The sequence below is a fragment of the Ornithorhynchus anatinus genome, chromosome 8, assembly GCF_004115215.2.
Source record: "Ornithorhynchus anatinus isolate Pmale09 chromosome 8, mOrnAna1.pri.v4, whole genome shotgun sequence".
Classification (NCBI taxonomy): Eukaryota; Metazoa; Chordata; class Mammalia; order Monotremata; family Ornithorhynchidae; genus Ornithorhynchus; species Ornithorhynchus anatinus.
The window spans coordinates 13,621,170-13,641,654 of record NC_041735.1 but is presented as its reverse complement, the minus strand read 5'-3'; the positions used below and the strand labels follow the sequence as shown (position 1 = coordinate 13,641,654).

General features: G+C 41.2%; 1 protein-coding gene across 1 annotated transcript in view; it reads right to left on the bottom strand.

Annotated features, from left to right (window-relative positions):
• Nucleotides 1–20,485, bottom strand: part of VAPB (VAMP associated protein B and C) — a 35,523-nt gene that overhangs the window by 8,273 nt on the left and 6,765 nt on the right. The window contains exons 2-5 of the mRNA XM_001510971.4: nucleotides 10,895–11,047; nucleotides 6,607–6,710; nucleotides 3,458–3,538; nucleotides 2,521–2,697 (exon numbers count right to left, since the gene is read on the bottom strand). Of these exons, the coding sequence (XP_001511021.1) occupies nucleotides 2,521–2,697; nucleotides 3,458–3,538; nucleotides 6,607–6,710; nucleotides 10,895–11,047 (515 nt within the window). The remainder of the gene's footprint in view (nucleotides 1–2,520; nucleotides 2,698–3,457; nucleotides 3,539–6,606; nucleotides 6,711–10,894; nucleotides 11,048–20,485) is intronic.

Here is a 20,485-nt window from a genome sequence, read left to right as displayed (position 1 = left end):
GCTTCCTTATCAGAAGGGACCACAAAACAGGGATTTTTAATTAAGCCCCATGGGAAACAAAGGTGAGGTTCCTGCAGCAATAAAACCCTAACCCCCTTGCTTTCCTTGCTTATTGCAGTTTAGCCATTTGGGCCATGTACAGGAATGCAATCCAAATATGCCAAGGTCTTGTTGAACTCTGTTTCTCAACGATGATGGGATTCTTTCTTAGTATCCACAGCTGTATCTAAAACTGTGGTATTTGTTAAGCACTTATCTGCCCAACACTGTACTAAAGCTCTGGGGCCAATACAAGATAATCTGGTCAGACAGAGTCCCTGTCCCACATAGAGTTTGGGGCCTAAATAAGAGAGAAGACAGGTAGTGAATTGCCATTTTACTGATGAGGAAACTAAGACACTGAGAAGTTAAACGACTTGCCCAAAGTCGCAGCAAGCAAATGGCATAGCTGGGCTTAAAATCCAAGTCCCCTGACTCCCAAGCCTATACTCTGTCCACTAGACCACAATGCTTCTAAAATAATCTCAAATTAACTCTATGAATTAGCCAACAAGACCCTGGCCTGCTTTTGCCATTTCCTTCTACTCAGTTATATATAGGTGAGCCCCAAGGAACTTGTGTAAATGTTCCTTGAAAATCTGGGTATTTTGTGAACTGTTGTATTGTGAGATACGCCTCCCCGCAGCCTTACATGTAATATGCTAGTTTCCTCTTCTGGAGCCCTCTCCCAGCCCGGTACACTGCCACATCGTGCAACTAAAACCTATACAACTAAGAAAAAAAAACCCTAAACAACTAAAAAATGAATGACCATCTTTGTATCTCCAGCACCTCAGTTTTGGGGTTTTTTTGGGACAAATTAATGAAGTGTGTAGAACACCCCTCAGTCCATGCACCTTGGCAACTGTCAGCAGGAGAGGGGAGGAAAATACTGTACCTGCGTTCTCCTCCCAGTGGCTGGACACCTGGCACCCAACCCCTTGAGGGAAGGAGGCAGCTCTGTTTGACCCAGTTGCTCGCTGGCTCCCAATGCTATCCCCCAGGTCTCCATGGATTCTGCACCCGCCTTCCTTCCCGTCCCCCTCCCAGAGCTCCATGGACTCTGCAGTGCCTTCTTGGATTCCATACTGGCCCTCTCTTGGCTCCTGCAGTTTTTATTCCCTAGTGCAGGCTCCCCTTGCTGCCTTCCCTTCTCTCCTTTCCTTCCCCTCCAGGCCTGTCTCCAGTGTCCACGTGTGCTTGCTTCTGCTGCTTCAGGCAGCAGGAGGAGGGTTCACAAAGCAGAGAGAGCCCATCAGCAGGGCTTGAGAATTACACGTCACTAACTTTGTAAAAAATTGGGGCGGGGGGGAATTGGAAGGAGAAAAGGAAGGGAAAGGCTGAATTAGATTGGGGGGAGAAGATATCTGCTCAGTAGAGGGCAAAACAAGAGCAGAATGGCATGGCGGGAGTGGGGGCAAGAAGGATATTGATTTTCCAGCAGCAACTGGATAAAATGTCGGACGGATACAGGGCCACACCTGCAATTAATGCATGGAATCTCCAACTTTTATGTATTATGGCGTCTCAGAACAGGGGGTACATCTGTAGTCACAAAGAGGTCCATTCTAGTGCAAGAAGAGTCAGCAGAAATGGCTTTAGAATTTGGTTCTTGAAATTTTAAGACTTACTAAGAAAAGGGTTTTAACCTACTTCCCAAAGCACAACTATCATCAATACAACCCAAGCACAGGTGATGTTATATTCATCCCTAACACACCAAAACTTGAAGTTCTAGTGCTTGATTGCATATTAAGTTATCCTAACTCTTCTTTCCATAAACACACTGATATCTGCATTCAAAGCATTAAAGTAGGGTACCAGTCAAGTAGGAGAGAATAGAGGTCTAAAGTATTTATATAGAAAAAGAGTCTAATAAGCAACATGAAGACAGTTTACTATTTCAAATGCAATCCAGATAAAATGTATATCACAAGGCGATTAATTTCAAAAGCAGGCTACACATTACTTTGGATTGAGACCACTTTTACTTTTTTTCCCCACTTTGGGTGACATAGAATGGAACACTTTTCTTCGAAAGAGAAAGATTTAAAAAGATGTTTCAGGTACAGTTGAAAATATTTACCAAGTGATTTAAGTCTACCTCAGCCAAAGAAGCAAATTATTATGACGTGACTAGAAGGAGACAATAACTGCTGTTACAAAAGAGGTTTTTTCAACATTTCCTAAAGAGGAAGTCTGATGTTCTGACCTCAGCTTCATTAAAAAGAAGAGGAATTCTAGTGTATGTTGAAAGGCATGCTCAGGACTAAGAGACCACTTCAGCATTATCATCACGATTTATACAGTTCGGCATGGTACATGTTGCTACATAATAAATGATAAATAAAAAGTCAGTTAAGACATTCATTGTAGTAAGATTCATTAATAATTTTTAAATTATGATAAAGTCAAACAATTAACATCTGGACAACCATCCAGAAGGGAACTGAGGGTATAACATCACAAAAAAGTAATTACCTTAAATTGCTTGTTCTCCTCCCGTAACCTCTGAAGTTCAACTTGCAGCCTCTTACATTCTTCCATTACCTTCTTAACTTCAGGATCATCCAAAGAGGAACTTATAGATTTAGACATTACAGAAGATTCTGTCTTTGATGTAGTTGTGGATATAATTTTATTTATTTCTACATCATGCTGTTTTTTAAAAAAAACACATAGTATTGGACTATTAGAAAATATTTTTGTGTCTTAGATGAACAAAGCAAAATAGATTGATTTTTTGAATAAAATTATCAATTCTCTAGTTGCTGGAGCCCAGGAATTATGGCAGAGGACAATGAAATAAGATTTATATCAACATGGAATCTAATAATCTCATATTGGAATTTTTTTGCTTATGGTAACAGCAGTTCTTTGCATACCCTTATTTACTATGAAAAACTTTATATTTCCTAATTGGCATTCTGTGAAGAACTAAATTTATTTGGGAACTATTCATAGGAGATTTGGGATCTCAACAGACAGTGCTGCACATCTCAACAGAAATATAGTATGGCTTTGGTGGCAATGGGACAAATTAGGGAAGCATAGAGGAAAAAAAGGATGGACAATTCCAAGAAACGGAATGGTGATCTCATTTCCCACACAGGGCATACAGCAAGTAGACAACATGTGGGCACTATTACCAGGATAGAACATCTTCAGAACAGTACAGGGCATTTTTAGATCAAGACAGAACATTTTCAGTCATTAGAGGTGTTTTAAGTTTGAATTCTGATTTGGGGGAAAAAAACCAAGCAGAATCAGAGGGAACGGCTGGAGGTAACTGCACTGTGCATTAGTGAGGGCTGATTTTCCTCCTCCTGGACATGTAAGGCCAAGAATATTACATAAAATCTTCTGGCATATAATTAACCATGTAAATACAGTAAATATTGCCTGTAAAAATACTTACAGGTTTGTCATTCTCTGCTGGTAGCTCAAACACACATCTAAGTTTTGAATCCATAAGATCTTCTGGTTTTGCTTCCTTCCACTAAACACATTCAAAGTTAATCATTAGAAAAATCAAGCTGGTGGGGTAATTGGGTTTCTTCTCAGTGAAATTTTAGAAACACTTCATGTAAAGTTCTGATGCTTATTAAAGTCGAAACACAGTAAAATCATGTTATAAAAATATTGGGTCAAACTGGGGTTATTAGTAAATCCAAGTCTGCTTAGAAAAGCGGTAATTATTTGAATTTGCTACTGTGTGTGGACAAAGGAAATTTTGACTTCACTGAGTGCAAAATATGAATTCCCCTGTCAGCACTGATTTTTGCAGAATCTCATTCTGTATGAGTCATGCACACCATATCATAAATGCAAAATGTACTACTTCAGGAAACAGGACCAAATTTTGAAATGCTTCTTTCCTATAAAAGGGGAGATGATCCAAGTTACAGAATTACAGTTAAGTATCCTTTTCTCAATTAGTCTCTCCCCAATTTCCCCTCATAAACCACCTGAAGTTTTCTTTTCAAAGTATGGTTGGCTAAATTAAAAAGACAAAATGCACATATTCACAGCTGCATCTTTTTCTAAGGACCAACTGACCATACACATTTTCATTTGGAAGCTTTATCCTCTAACCTTATAAAAATATATTTTTCTGCAGTAGCTGGAATAAATGAGAAATAAATAAATTTGTCTGCTGATATTTTCTAGATGAAATTGGTATTCTACTTTTGGTTGCCTCACTGGGTTGCTTTAAAAAGGTTTCTGGGAAAAGTAATTTCTTCCAGCTCTGCTTATCCTACCAAATATCCCCTTAATAGAAAAACATTGTAAGTGCGCTCCCACGCCCCAATAACTTTTTTGCAAACCGAAAATTGTTCCCTTCTCCAAATGTCATGCAGAAATAGGAACAATGCGGTCACTCCAATTGTCTCTAGGTTATTTAGCTAACCTCCAATAGACAGGTATAAGTATCCTTTTTCCTATACAGCATACCCAATTATCTATACTTCGTCCAATTTAAAAAATTTACCTTTGCATAAGCCACTCCAACCATCCCATTCTTTTGGGGTTGCAATACCATCTGTCACCTTTTTTTCCATTCTGCAAACTTAGTTCGCCTACTTTAACTGAAACAGGTTAAACTTTGCTTCCCATGCAGTTTTTATGGGGAAAAAGAAAAGATTCTCATGTCAGATAGAATTACTTTGAAAACCTTATGGGACTGTTCATACATACAGCCAATGACCTTGGCAGCAACATCCTTCATATTGTAAAATATATAGGGGAAAGGGGAAATTCTAAGAGCTTCATCTTGCAGGGATTCTTAACATGGGAACTTTGAATCTAATAAGCTTAGCTAAGAAGGTTACTCAGAACCGTTCAAAAAGAGAGGCAGTTTTAGATGAGTAAGTTAAAAAAAATTGGTGGTGCAGTATATTTTCTGGTCAGTTTAGAAATATTAATGCAAGAGCACAGAGTTTTGCCAAAATTTCCAAGCACAAACTAGGTGAATGGTCTTTCCCTTTTTCACTTGGCAGAGCAGAAGTACAATTTGGCCCAGAATATACCACCACACCCTAAGGAAAATTTAATGATTTTGATTTTTAGAACAATTGAGAAAAAAGACATTAGCCCAAACCTGATCTATACTTCTGGCAGTTAGGGCTCTGGGTGAACTCACCATTTATTAAATTTTGCTTTTATCCCTTACATCATCATAATGCTAACTCTCTACCAAAAGGATCATTGGGGATTAGGGAGCAACAGGCTCTATCTATAAAAAAAAATGCATTTTATTTCAAAATGAGCTTTTGTCTCATGGTGATTTATCACTAATCCTATAAAGGCAAATGGTTATGCCCTAGTGCCCAATTTCTATTCGACTCCTCTCTGCCCTTACGAAGTGTTAAATGATCCTGAAAAGAGTATGTTTCCACAATTGTGTTTATACACCCCCCTAAAAATGTGTGTGGTTCTATCCCTGCAGCTTTGCAGGCAACAGGAAAGGGAAAGTAGGGAAGGACAGGAAGCCAGAAGCCCTCCCTTCTGGGATTTGAGGACAAAAGGCTGGCTGGGCCAGAGGAAGGGGAGCTCTGGGGATGGTGGAGTCAGACGAGATGCAGACAAACTCTACGAGAATGGAAGAAACAGTTGGGTGACAAGCTACCCCAGGCAGAACAACCTAAATCCTGCATAACCCTAGCACTTTCAAGATCCAGATAGGTATATCTTGTAGAGAGTGGGTTGTAGGAAAATTCCGCGGTCTGGAGTGAAGTGGAGGAAGTAAAGGTGGTTAGGCCATTTGGGGGCCCTCTGCCCCCGTGACTACCATTCTGGTGTCAGTCACTGAAGCAGGCTGAGGGAAAGACCTCCAAAACTGCCTAAGGCCCTGACCCCACTTCACCAGGACTCAAACTGAACAGCCTGAAAACATGTTGGCTCTTGCACTCCTGACCCTTTCCCAAGCATCAATTCAGCAGCCATCAAAAATAACAGATGTTCACAGAGGGAAGAGCAAGACTTAGAAAAAATGCACAGAGAGAAGATGGTGTGAGCAGGGAAGGGAGAGGAAAAGAGCTGGCAGAGGTGGGGCAAAAAAGGAGAAGGATGAAGACAGGGGCTGAGGAAGAATGAAAACCAGCAGGTTGTTTGGGACGGCGAGCAGTAGTGCCTGCCAGGACAGTTGGGCCAACTTGGGGACATGGGAAGAAGTGTGGAAGATAAGCAGGAGATACTAAATTGTAAGCCCGGGCAGGACCTTTACTTCTATTACATGTTCTCAAGGCCCTAGTACAGTGCTCTGTAAGCATGATATTGATAATATTGATGAGACAGAGGAAAAAGAAAGGACCATGAAAGAATCGGACAGGCAGAGAGACAGGAGAAGAGCTAGAGACAGGCACAGTGAAAGTGAGACACAGAGAGAGAGAGAGATCATATATACAGAAAAACTGGGGAGAAGAGGAAAGGCTAGGTAGTGATGAAAGCAACAGACAAGAAGGTGGAAACAAAAGGGTGAAATTACAAAAATCATATGAATGTTTCATACAACCTAACATGCATGTTTTAAGGCATGTTTAAGTGAACAAAACCTACAACACTTACTACTGCTTCCATATCTGAGGTGTCAGTCGGCGCAAACATTGATTGAACCATGAACTTGTGTTTACTCTTCTCATTAGGATCATAGTCAAAAGGCTGTAACATCACTGAGAAAGAAAAGACTCATTAGGATGGATAATATATCACTCTATGCAAAACATTAAGATAACATAAAAAGAATATATGAAAATCTGAAAACTTTTCCTGAATCTGCAAAACTATCAGTGTAGAGTGAAAAGATGGAACCCTAAAAATGGTGTTTTCATATAAATTTTAATTTTAGGATATGATCAACATCTTCTTCAAGAGCTTCGATCAATCGATGTACTTACTGATCACTTACTATGTGCAGAGCACTGTACTTAGCATTTGGGAGAGGACAATACAACAGAATTAGCAGACATGCTCTCTGCTAAACGAATGTCAGAGATAACCTGAGCAAAGCAGTAACATAGGAAAGTCAAAGTGGAAGAAAAGAGTTTGGTGAATTTAGTGTTGTCTCCCTCTCTAGCCTATAAGCTTGTTGAGGACATGGAATCTGTGTACCAACTCTGTGACACTGTACTCTCTCACACACTTAGTGCTGTGCTCTGCATATAGGAAGTGCTCAATAAACACAACTGATTGAATAGTACATTTAGGAAAGTCCTACTTCTACCCACCAGACCTGTGCATTTTTTAACTATTTAGGACTCTGTTGAGGAGGATGACATAAGATGAAAACACTTTCAGCCAGAGAAGCTGAGTTTGAAGTCAAGTGCTTTCACTTTTTGTCATTCTCCTCAAATTACTTAGACGGGAATGAGGCACATGGATTAGAACAATGTGTTCCGAATGGCTGGAAAACTAAATTCTCAAAAGACCTACTATTTTAGAAATACTATCCAGGTAACATATTTTGGCACCAAAAACTTCTCTCCAACTAAAGAACATCAATTAAATTCCTTAAGATTTTTAAACAGAAGTAACACGAGAGAACTACCTTGCTATCCTTCAATAGGCAGAGGGACACATTTTATTGAAGATGCACACTACAGAAAGCAAAATACAGGCCAATATATAAAGGTAGTCCTTTTCCAGAGGGATTATGTTCCTGACAAATTCACACTGTAGTATGCACACGTAGAATGGCATGGTGTTCATTTCTTCTGATACCACAACTCCATTCCACCCACATAGACATGTAATGTAAGAATGCTTCTTAAATGCCTAACAGCAGTCTAGCCAACAGCATATCATCATCAATGGCATTTACTGCGCTCTTACTATGTGCACATAAACTTTGGAAAAGCAGGTGCATTAAAAATCAATCTTATTTATTGAACACTTACTGCATGCAGAGCACTGCACTGTTTGGGTGAGTACAATACCACAGAGTTGGTAGACAGGTTCCCTATTCACAAGGAGCTTAGTCTACTAGTCCATAATAAGTGGACAATTTCAGTCACTTTTTCCTGGGGTAAGGTTTCTTGGAATTAAAAACTGTACTAACAGCCATACTCAAAATACACAATGTAGAAACCGAGGGCTGTGAATTATGTCCAATTAATTTAGTTCCTCTTGTATTTAATCATCTGAGAAAACTCAAGCTTCGGGACCTTGTTGTCCTAAAAAATACTTTCCTCCACTTCATGCTCACAGAATCAAACTACCAGCCTACTACAATGGAGGGAGTATGGCAGGGCTCTCCAGTGTGACCTTGCCAGGCTAGCCCAGGGGATTGGCACTAACGGGGGTATAGCCCTGTGGAGATAGGATGGGATATGGCTCTACCTCTTGTCCCCTTCTGGCAGGACTTGGGGTGTTTTCCACCCTTACCAGGCTCCAGGTAGGAGGGGGGAAAGGAGAGGGGGCATGTTTAGGGGAGTGAACAAGACAAGGGGGTGCACAGGTACTATTGGAAAAATGGGAAAACAACATTAAAAGCCAAGATATTGGGGGGGGGGAGCTTAAATCAGGAGGAGGAGGGAGAACCGGAGAAGCCAGCAGGCTGGAATAATCGCCAGGAGGACATCATTAGAGAGGACTGACAATCAATTTTACTTCCAATGAAGTTGGTTACCTTATCATGGAACCTAACAATAAATACATTAACAGCACTCTATTAACCTACAATTCTTTAGTATGTAATTCTGGGAAATAATGATTAAAAATAAGGTATTTGACCGTTATTCAGAAATGAATCCCCCATTTATACTGTTTTTATGGAATAACTAGTTTCGACCTGGGATACATTTTCAGAAAAAAAAGTCATAGTTCTATAAGTGAGTCCAAAGGATTTTTGGCTAGAATCTTATGATCAACCAAGATCAGGGCACAAAAGATAGTTTCCATTTATACCCATTCTTCCTGAGGAAGTGATCATGGAAATAAATACTGTAGCATTTCCTCATTATTCCACATGAGGAGGAAGAGACTGGGGAAGTATGAGGAAAATATCACTTGAGACTGATGGGTTCATTTTTTTTTTTAAACTAACAAGCCCAAACTTTTTGAGTTGCTTTCCCTACTAGAAAAACCTAAAGCTACACGACAGGAAAGATTACATGGAATAATTTTTCATTTAATTCCTACGAGAAAGTCCATGGGAAGGCAACAGTGCAAGTTGAAATTTCATAAGAACTTCCTGAGAATCTGTTAAAGACAAATATTCACTCTCAAATTCAAATGGGTTGATTCAAAATTTTATTAAAGAACCAATGCCAAAATCCATAATACATTTGTGAATAACATTAGTAATTCCTTTTAGAGACAATTTAATTCCTTGAATGCTTAAGTATTTTTACTCTGCTCCAGTGGACAGCATTTGCGACCCAAAGCAAGTTCAATCATCTATAATTTGTAATATCTAACACTTGAATTCACACTTACCTTGGGTCCCTCTATATCTAACTGAGAAAATTTTGGAAATGTATTTTTGTTTTTTCGCACTGCTACTCCATTCGCAAATTCTTCATGCACTTTATAAGTTGTAAGCTATTTCAATATGGGCTTTTAAACTTTGTTTCCTGATGGGCCTCGGCCAAACTATGTCAACTGGACATAAGCTAAGTTTCAGCTATTAGAGCACGTTTACCAAATGACATTCATAGCCTTTCAATCCTTACCTTATTCTACTCAGAACTTCAGTTTTTCACTTACTTAGTTCTTAAGTTTAATGCTATTTATCATGGACCTAACTTCCTTTGATGGGTTTGTGCTCTACTGCAGAAGTGGGTCTTAAGTCATAATAATAATAATAACAAAAATAATCATAGTTCATGTTAAGCACTTACTATACACCAAGCACAGGATAATCAGCTCAGACATTCCCTGTCCTACACAGGGCTCACAATCTAAGAGGGAGAAAGAATAGGTACTGAATGTGGAAACTGAGGCAAAGAAGTTAGGTGATTTGCCCTGGGTCACACTGCAGGACAGTGAGAGCCAGGATTAAAATCCATATGGTAGGACTGGGGCAAATATCAGATTTCCAAAGGTCATAGATCGAAGCACATAGATGATGGTGCTTCCTACTTTAAAGACAGTATAATTCAGTGACCATTTCAAAAATATAAAATCTGTTACACATGAAGCACAGTATTTTCAATGAGCTTAGAATTTTACCACTTCACACTTGTTTCCCCTGACAACACAATTTAGAATATTAATGGTCACAACTATGTAACCTTTGCCACCAAAACACAAAACCTTAGCTCACCATAAACTCACTTTCAAAATCCATTGAAATATTTAACTGATAGATATTTTGGAAGCAGATACATAAAAGTAAAATCTTACACTCTGTGAAATAGACGCACCTTCAGATGGAAAGTAGTCCCCTCAGAAATATCTATTCTAAGAAACACCCCAAATTTGCGTACCCTTATGTTTTCATTATCAGTACAATGAAGTTGCCAATTACAGAAAATTTTAAGGTTAAACTCAATAGACATTTAACTTAGATAAGCAATTATGATTATCCCCTCAGTAATTAAAGTTGTGTTAATTCAGACAGTTCCATGCTATCCTTTAAGGGAATGAAAATAATCAAGTGAATCCAGAAGAGAACTATTTGGGTCGCCTTTTTAATTTTGTCCTATTGAGATGAAAAGGTTGTAAACATTAGCAGAGAGGAACACTGATAACAGAAACAAAAGATGCGCAAGAAAAAGATTAAAAGTATCAGGTTCTGATTAAGAAAAGTCATATTTTCTTCTTTTTACTCCCACTTCTCCCAGGATAGTTTAAAGAACAGTGAATAATGAGCCTGCCTCCAAGGTACCAAGCCAACCACTACTGAACAACTTACCAGATACATTGATTGATGTTCCTGCTTCAATAATTCCACTGTTCGGTCTTACACAGTATCTACGTGGTGCTGTGGTCTTCACTTTAAAACATACATTTCTGTCGGTAGGATTGCCAAGCTTCAGGTTCGTAGTGACGACATCTGTGAAAGGGCCTACAAAATGACACAGAGGAGATTGATTCTTAAGTACAAAAATGATTGGGCCTAATCACAGTCTGACCAAAGCAAGACCTTGGAGCCTGGCTCCACAGACAACATCACACTGATAACTACCCATGCGACTGATTTGTAAGGTATGTCTTCTTAGATAAAGTCTTCCTCCTCCCCACTCCCCCTAACCCATTACAACAAATGGAATTAATGAGCCCTAACAGATTCAGCTTTTTGAGCTTAGGTCAACATAAGCTCAGTGACCTAAATTTTGATTTAGGGAATTGTTCAACTAGAAGAATGACTGAAGGCACCGTATACATTGTAGCCTGATGGAGGGACTGATGCTCTTTTAAACATATCACACATCTAAAGTAAAACCTCCTAAAGTGCCTCTGATTTATTCATTTATTGAGAGCTAAAGTACACCTGAAAGAAGAGGGTATAAAAGATGATAGAGGAATACCTTGTAGCCTTCAACATGGCAAGGGATAACCATGACCTTACTCTCTAATCCCAGGTCAGACTACTGACTCCTGGGTGGAAGCAAGTGGTAATGCACTTTGAGAAGGTAATGTTTCAGAAGTCTCTGGAAACATAAGCCCTCTGCACCCTAGAGAGAATGTTCCCAGACTTCTAGTGAAGAAAAAACTAACCAGCCTTCACTATCCTCTTCTGCTCTGCTTCAGCATCTTGTAGGGATGAACTACTGAGCCCTGGTGAAAGTAAATGAAATAAGACTCCTCTCACTGAATGGCAATTACACTCTGTAACTGTCCCTTTGGGCCACAAAACCACCCTAAGGTCATCCATGACCTTCCTCTTGCCAAATCTGACAGTCTCTACTGCATCCTAATCCTCCTAGAACTCTCAGCTGCCTGACACTACAGGATACCCCTTCTTGAAACATTACCTAATCTTGGCTTCACTGACATGGTCCTTTCCTGGATCACCTCCTATCTCTCTGGCAGCTCCTCCTCTGCCTCCCACCCTCCGACAGTGGGGGTCCCTCAAGGCTCAGTTCTAGGTCCCCTTCTATTCTCCATCCATACCCACTCCCTTAGAGAACTCATTTGCTCCCATGGCTTCAATTACTAATGTTAAGCAGATGATTCCCAAATTTACCTCTCCAGCCCCAGCCTCTCTCCTTCTCTGCAGTCTCACACTTTCTCCTGCCTTCAGGACATTTCTGCCCGGCTGTCCCTCTGACATCTCAAACTAAACATGCCCAAAATAGCACCCCTTATCTTTCTACCCAAACCCTGTCCTCCTCTTGACTTTCCCACCACTGTAGACAATGCCACTATCCTCCCGATCTTACAAGCCAGTAACCTTGGCATTCCTCGACATCTCTCGTACAACCCACATATTCAATCTGTCACCGAATCCTGTAGGTTCTACTCTTTTTATGGTATTTGTTAACCATTTACTATCTGCCAGACACTGTACTAAGCATAGGGGTAGATACAAGATAATCGGGTTGGACATAATGTCTGTCCTACATAAGTCTCTCAGTCCTAATCCCCATTTTGCAGATGAGGTAACTGAGGAACAGAGAAGTTAAATGACTTGACCAAAGTCACACAGCAGACAAATGATGGAGTTGGCATTAGAACCCAGGTCCTCTGACTCCCAGACCCATAACTTCACAACATCACTAAAATCTGCTTCTCCATCCGAACTGCTACTATTCCTGATCCGAGAACGTATCCTATCCCACCTTAACTACAGTATCTGCCTCCTCGCTGACCTCCCTGCCTTCTGTGTCTCACCATGCCAGTTCATATTTACTCCGCTACCTAAATCATTTTTCTCAAAAAAAAAAAGTTCAGTCCACTCCCTTCTGCATCACCTCTGCACTTAGATCTGTACCTTTCGGGCACCTAGTAATTACCCTACCCTCAGCCCCACAGCATGTATGCACAAAGCCACAATTTATTTATTTATATTAATGACTCTTTCCCTTTAGACTAGAGCTTGTTGTGGGCAGGGAACATGTCTACCAATTCTGTTGAACTGTTCTCTCCCAAGCACCTGGAGAGTGCACTACACAAGTAAGCATCCAATACCATTGCCTGATTGATTGGCCTTGGTTCAGGATGTCAAATTTTTAACAGCTGATAAAACAGCAGGAAATTTTCTACTCCTCACTCCCACCCAAGACCTTATAAGGTGACCTCAACAAAACTGTGGAACTAGGTTTATCATCCATTAGATCATAGTTTTTTGATATAAAATTAAATCATTTAAAAATAATTATGTTCCAGTACTGAACCTTCTTGGTATTCCAATAGGCTGGAATAACTTAAAGCACATACATAAAAATAAGACATCTCTACACTTAGGCAAAAGTACAATGATAAAAAGAAAACTTTTGAATCATAAGTAGATAAGCTAATCAGGTTGGACATAAACCATGTCCCACTTGGGGCTCTGTATTAATCCCTACTTTACAGAAGAGGTAATTGAGGGACAGAAATGACTTGCCCAAGGTCATACAACAGACAAGTGGTGGAGCAGGACTTAGAACCCATGTTCTTCTGACTCCCATGCTCTATCCACTAGGCCTTGCCGCTTACCCATTTTCACAACATAGAAACTTTTGGAATTAAAGGCAAAGGACCATTAAAAGATGACTGCTGTTTTCCAGAGTAATTCTACATACTAACTTCCAACATGAAAGGTAATGAACAGGTTCAGGAGATGAAGGGAGGCAGCAAGGTCTAATGGAAAGAGCATAGGACAGAGTAAAGAGACCCAGGTTTGAAATCCAGCCCTGCCACTAGCCTACTATGTAAACATGAGCAAATCGCAACCTCTATGGCACTCGGTTTCTTCATCTGTAAATGAGAATAAGATACTTGGTGTGTTCCGTGTTGGACAAGAACTGTGACCAAGTTCAGAACCACGACTCTATCCTTGGGTAGTGTAGGGCCAATGTATGAGCTACCAGTTTCATGTGTATAGTAGACTGTGGGAAAATTTTTTTTTCATGTATTCATTAGTTAGCACTTAATAAATACTAACATTATCATTTACGGGTGAATATATAACAAATTAAATTTGGGATTGAGAAGTTTGGAATGTTCTGTGAAGTTGTTTTATTTATACTTCTAAACCATTTGAATTACATTCATTTAAAAAATATAATAATAATAAAGGCATTTGTTAAGCACTTACTATGTGCAAAGCACCGTTCTAAGCGCTGGGAAGGATACAAGATGATCAGGTTGTCCCACGTGAGGTTTACAGTCTTAATCCCCATTATACAGATGCGGTAACTGAGGCTCAGAGAAGTGAAGTGACTTGCCCAACGTCACACAGCTGGCAAGTGGCTGAGCCAGAATTTGAACCCATGACCTCTGACTCCCAAGCCCGGGCTCTTTCCACTGAGCCACACTGCTTCTCTAAATGGCTAAAAATCTAAATAGCTATTCCATATGTGTGATATATTTATTTATTTATGGACAAAGACAAAGATAGTCACTCTTTTAAAACTAATGGAGAGATGTACCACAGCCAATTTACATAACTAAAACTAGATGTTATTTATGTAATATATTTTTGAAATCATACGGGCTTCAACTCCCACACACCCTTTTCATTAAAAAATAACTTCACTCTAGATATTCTGCTTTACTCTCTCTCACACACACACACACTTTAGGACTAGGCGTCAATTTCAATTAAATGATATAGGAAAAAATTAGTATTTCAATAAAAGAGTCCTCATTAGGTTAAAGAAGCATCTGCAATAAAATGTTAATGTGAATGCTTTACAAATAGGATACATGAATTATTTTTAATCCAAGAAAAAACCCTCAATTGCCAAACTGAGTACTTCAGTAATTTATCCCGAATCCACATTAAAATTATGGAGAGGAAGAAATACTTCATGTATACTGCTTTGTGGGGGACACATCGAATAAAGAAAACGAATGATTCCCCATGTTTACTTTCACTCTATGGTTATTCCATTCACATATACTAACTCTGCATGTGTTTTTATTTTTTCGAAGCACTTCTAGATCTCTCCTCTCAGAGTCGCACCCGGAGAGTTTCCAGGACTCTACCAGTCTTGACTATGGGAGGGAGAGTCAAGCAGGGCATATCCATTCCAATTCTAGCTTGGTGCAGTGGCTTGTTCTTGTCTGTCCGTCTCCCCCGATTAGACTGTAAGCCCGTCAAACGGCAGGGACTGTCTCTATCTGTTGCCGACTTGTTCATCCCAAGCGCTTAGTACAGTGCTCTGCACATAGTAAGCGCTCAATAAATACTATTGAATGAATAGTGAGAGGAATTCAATCTGCTACAAGGTAAAACTCCCCTGTGCAGCAGCAGCACAGGAGAGAGTTGAGGGTGGAGACTCAAGTTTACTGCAAGGAAGAGGGGGCAATGGCAAACCACTTTCGTATTTTTACCAAGAAAACTCTATGGATACCTATCAGAATGACTGCAAATGGAGGTGGGGCATTCCAGGAGAGATTGGTCCATGGTGTCACTATGGGTCGGACACGACAGCATAAGAAACAACAACTTAATAATAATGTTGGTATTTGTTAAGCGCTTACTATGTGCCGAGCACTGTTCTAAGCGCTGGGGTAGATACAGGGTAATCATGTTTATCCCCATTTTACAGATGAGGTAACTGAGGCACAGAGAAGTTAAGTGACTTGCCCACAGTCACACAGCTGACAAGTGGCAGAGCTGGGACTCGAACTCATGACCTCTGACTCCCAAGCCCGTCCTCTTTCCACTGAGCCACGCTGCTTCTTCTAGGTCATTTAGCCCATTTCATCTCCATTTAAGCAGCGTGGCTCAGTGGAAAGAACCCGGGCTTGGGAGTCAGAGGTCATAGCTTCTGATCCCGCCTCCGACACTTGTCGGCTGCGTGACCTTGGGCAAGTCACTTAACTTCTCTGTGCCTCAGTTACCTCATCTGTATAATGGGGATGAAGACTTGTGAGCCCTGTGGGACAATCTGATTATGCATGCATCTACTCCAGCGGTTAGAACAGTGCTTGGCACATAGTAATCGCTTAACAAATACCAACATTATTATTAAAATACCAACTTAAGGAGGGCTATTCCCATTTTACAGATGATTTGAACGGAGGCCCAGAGATATTAAGTGGTCCATGGTCACCCATGATAGGCCAGGGGCAGAACTGGAACTAGAACCCAGATATGACACTCAGACCTGTGCAGCAGTGTGACTGTTTTGTAGTATACCTCATTTCAGAACACCTGTATGTCACCAAGTATCCACATCTGTCTTTGACCATTGGTTGACCACCTCCATGAATTTTTAGCCAAACATTGTGCTTCCTTGTGATACCTAATTTTACTTTAGCAACATCTTAAAATTGCCCCCCAGCATCTACAATGGATCCTGATGGTCTGGTTTGGGGTCTAAAAGATGAGTGCAGAGGATCAGAAAAGATTCTGGGAGAGGCAATATCATACTGCAGATCACAATCAAGAACCCTGATATGGTACTCCTTCCATTCAAGTCTCTGCCTTTCCTAATAGTTTTGCTATCTTCAATCAATATCAAACTCCTGCCTCATCATCCCAGAAACTGCTTACCAGATTCCATAGATAAATTCCTAAAATTATTGGAATGATTTTTATTGGATGATTTCTGTTCTTTACTGCATTTTTCATTTGCCTCTTGTTCAAAGGATTCTTAACTGCTTAACATGAATTGCATCACTTTGATGTGCTTAATTTTATTGCTTTGTTTTACATAATCGATCTATAAATGGATAAATTGTACAGAAAACTATTTTGATGATGTCTTTAAAAATAGTTGTAAATCAGGCTATTTAGGCCTATATCATTTACGAATAGCTATTTAAATTGATTCTTATTCTTTTTTCCCCTCCCATATTTTCTAGAATTTTGAGGCCCACCAGGCACATAATTCCCCACTCTTAGTAACACTGCTGGGTCACATAAACTTGCTTCTCCACGAAGATCCCTAAAGTATATGAAGATACCAGTGTAATCTGTGATTTTACTGACCCACTATATCCTGCCATTCGTTCCAAGCACTGGACATCTTGCCACTACCTCAAAAAAGTTTAAAACTTGTCAGTTCTTCCTTGACATCTTTAGAATCTGCCAGTTCCTCTCCATCCAAACCACTACCATACTGGTCCAGGCACTTATATCCGACCGAGTACTGTATCAGTCTCCCTACTGACCTCTGTCTCTCATCTCTCCAGTCCATAATTCATTCTCCTGCCTGGATCATTTTTCTTGAAAAACAAAACCAAAAAAACAGTGCATCCACATCTCCCCATTCCATAAAACTTCCAACAGTTGTCCATCCATCTCCACATTAAATACTCCTTGCCACTGGCTTTAAAGCACTCAACTGGCTGTCATCCACCTACCTTCCTTCATTGTTCTCCTACAACTTAACCTACACACTTCACTCCCCTAACACCAACCTTCTCACTGTACCTCGATCTCATCTTTCTTGTCTCCAGCCCCTTGACCACATCCTCCCTCTCACGTGGAACTTCCTCCTACTTCACATCCAACTGATCACCTCTCTCTCCATCTTCAAAGCCATTCTAAAATCACATCTTCTCCAAGAGGCCTTCCCTGACTAAGCCCTCACTTCTACTTTAGCCCTCTCCGCTGTGCCGCCTGTGCACTTGTCTCTGTTCCCCTTAAACATTTTACCTTCCCCACACCATTTATAAACATATCCACCTGTAATTTTAGTGTCTGTCTCCCCCTCTAGTCTGTAAGGTCTTTGTGGGCAGGGATTCTATTCTTTTGTGCTGTGCTTTCCCAAACACTTAATACAGTGCTCCACACACAGAAAATGCTGATTACAAGAATGTTAGGGATAGGTATAAATAAATCCATATGTCTAAGAGTTGGCTGATGGGTTTATGTGATTTAGAGTATTGGGAAATTAATCAAAAAAGGCTTGTTGGAGAAGGTGGGGATTGAGGAGCACTATGTAATATGGAGAAGAGCTGTGGTCTGTCAGATTTGGGGAAGAAGGGTTCTAAGCTGAGGAATGGTGTGAGCAAGAGGACGTAGACAGAAGAATCAAGAACAAGGTGCAGCTAGGAGGTTGCTTTGGGAGGCACAATGAGAGTGAGTTGGAGAATAGTGGTGAATCAATCAATAATATTTGAGTACTAAGTGCAGAGCACTGTACTGAATGCATGGAAGAGTACAAAACAATAGAGTTGGCAGACAGGGTGAAGAGTACAGGACTCTGCCCGTAGTAGGCACTCAGTAAATGCCATTAATGGATTGAGTATACCCTGATCGGGCAAGGGAAGTCTGGTAGCATCAGTCAGTGGATAAATGGGACTCTGGTGTCTTCTCACCAGTAGCTACAGATTAAGAATGAGAGGCAAACCCAGCGGGAACCTGGGTTTCCTTTCTGATATCAATTATCCAGATTAGAGTTATTTAAAAATTTGGATAACTGATGTTCAGATATGAATACGGTGAATTTACTGCAAATTATCCATCAACCATAGTGCATCAGGGTGAAGTAAAACAAAGGATTTTTTATTACGATTTCTCCCAATCCCTTCTGCTTGACCCTGTGCTCCCTTTATTCACCCCCCAACCCTCAGTCCCATAGCACTTATGTACATATCTGTAATTTATTTAATGTCTCTCTCCCCATCAAGACTGTAAGCTCATTGTGGACACAGAACGTGTCTTTTATATCATTTTGTACTCTCCCAAGCGCTTAGTACAGTGCTCTGCACGCAGTAAGCACTCAAATGCAACTGACTATGCTTACTGAGGTGGGGCTTGACTGAATTAATAATTTGCCTGATTAACAGCTCCTGTGTAGGGTTCTACTTCTTTTGCTCAACTGCTAACACTCTGCAGTTTGATTTGATCTCTGCAGCAGCTGGGGTGAGCGCGCGAAACAGATGTTCATAGGAAACCATATTTGTGGAACAAAGCAGCCTTCCATAGAAGAGCCACTCACCCCTGTCTGTGTTCTCTGATTTCTCACAAACCAGGAAACCATGAATAAGATCCACTTTCTGCTTTTCCCCACTTCTTTCCCCCAGCTCCAGCCACATCTTGCCCTCAAACTTCCTGCACTCCAGTTCATTCATTCATTCAATAGTATTTATTGAGCGCTTACTATGTGCAGAGCACTGTACTAAGTGCTTGGAATGAACAAGTCGGCATCAGATAGAGACAGTCCCTGCCGTTTGACAGGCTTACAGTCTAATCGGGGGAGACGGACAGACGAGAACAATGGCAATAAACAGAGTCAAGGGGAAGAACATCTTGTAAAAACAATGGCAACTAAATAGAATCAAGGCGATGTACAATTCATTAACAAAATAAACAGGGTAAAGAAAATACATACAGTTGAGCGGACGAGTACAGTGCTGAGGGAACGGGGAGAGGGGGAGGAGCAGAGGGAAATGGGGGGAAAAGAGGGTTAAGCTGCGGAGAGGTGAAGAGGGGGTGGTAGAGGGAGAAGGGGAGCTCAGTCTGGGAAGGCCTCTTGGAGGAGGTGAGTTTTAAGTAGGGTTTTGAAGAGGGGAAGAGAATTAGTTTGGCGGAGGTGAGGAGGGAGGGCGTTCCAGGACCGCAGGAGGACGTGGCCCAGGGGTCGACGGCGGGATAGGCGAGACCGAGGGACGGTGAGGAGGTGGGCGGCAGAGGAGCGGAGCGTGCGGGGTGGGCGGTAGAAAGAGAGAAGGGAGGAGAGGTAGGAAGGGGCAAGGTGATGGAGAGCCTTGAAGCCTAGAGTGAGGAGTTTTTGTTTGGAGCAGAGGTTGATAGGCAACCACTGGAGGTGTTTAAGAAGGGGAGTGACATGCCCAGATCGTTTCTGCAGGAAGATGAGCCGGGCAGCGGAGTGAAGAATAGACCGGAGCGGGGCGAGAGAGGAGGAAGGGAGATCAGAGAGAAGGCTGACACAGTAGTCTAGCCGGGATATAACGAGAGCCCGTAGCAGTAAGGTAGCCGTTTGGGTGGAGAGGAAAGGGCGGATCTTGGCGATATTGTAGAGGTGAAACCGGCAGGTCTCGGTAACGGATAGGATGTGTGGGGTGAACGAGAGAGACGAGTCAAGGATGACACTGAGATCGCGAGCCCGAGAGATGGGAAGGATGGTGGTGCCATCCACGGTGATAGGGAAGTCTGGGAGAGGACCGGGTTCGGGAGGGAAGATGAGGAGCTCAGTCTTGCTCATGTTGAGTTTTAGGTGGCGGGCCGACATCCAGGTGGAGACATCCTGGAGGCAGGAGATGCGAGCCTGAAGGGAGGGGGAGAGGACAGGGGCGGAGATGTAGATCTGCGTGTCATCTGCGTAGAGATGGTAGTCAAAGCCGTGAGAGCGAATGAGTTCACCAAGGGAGTGAGTGTAAATGGAGAACAGAAGAGGGCCAAGAACTGACCCTTGAGGAACTCCGACAGTTAAAG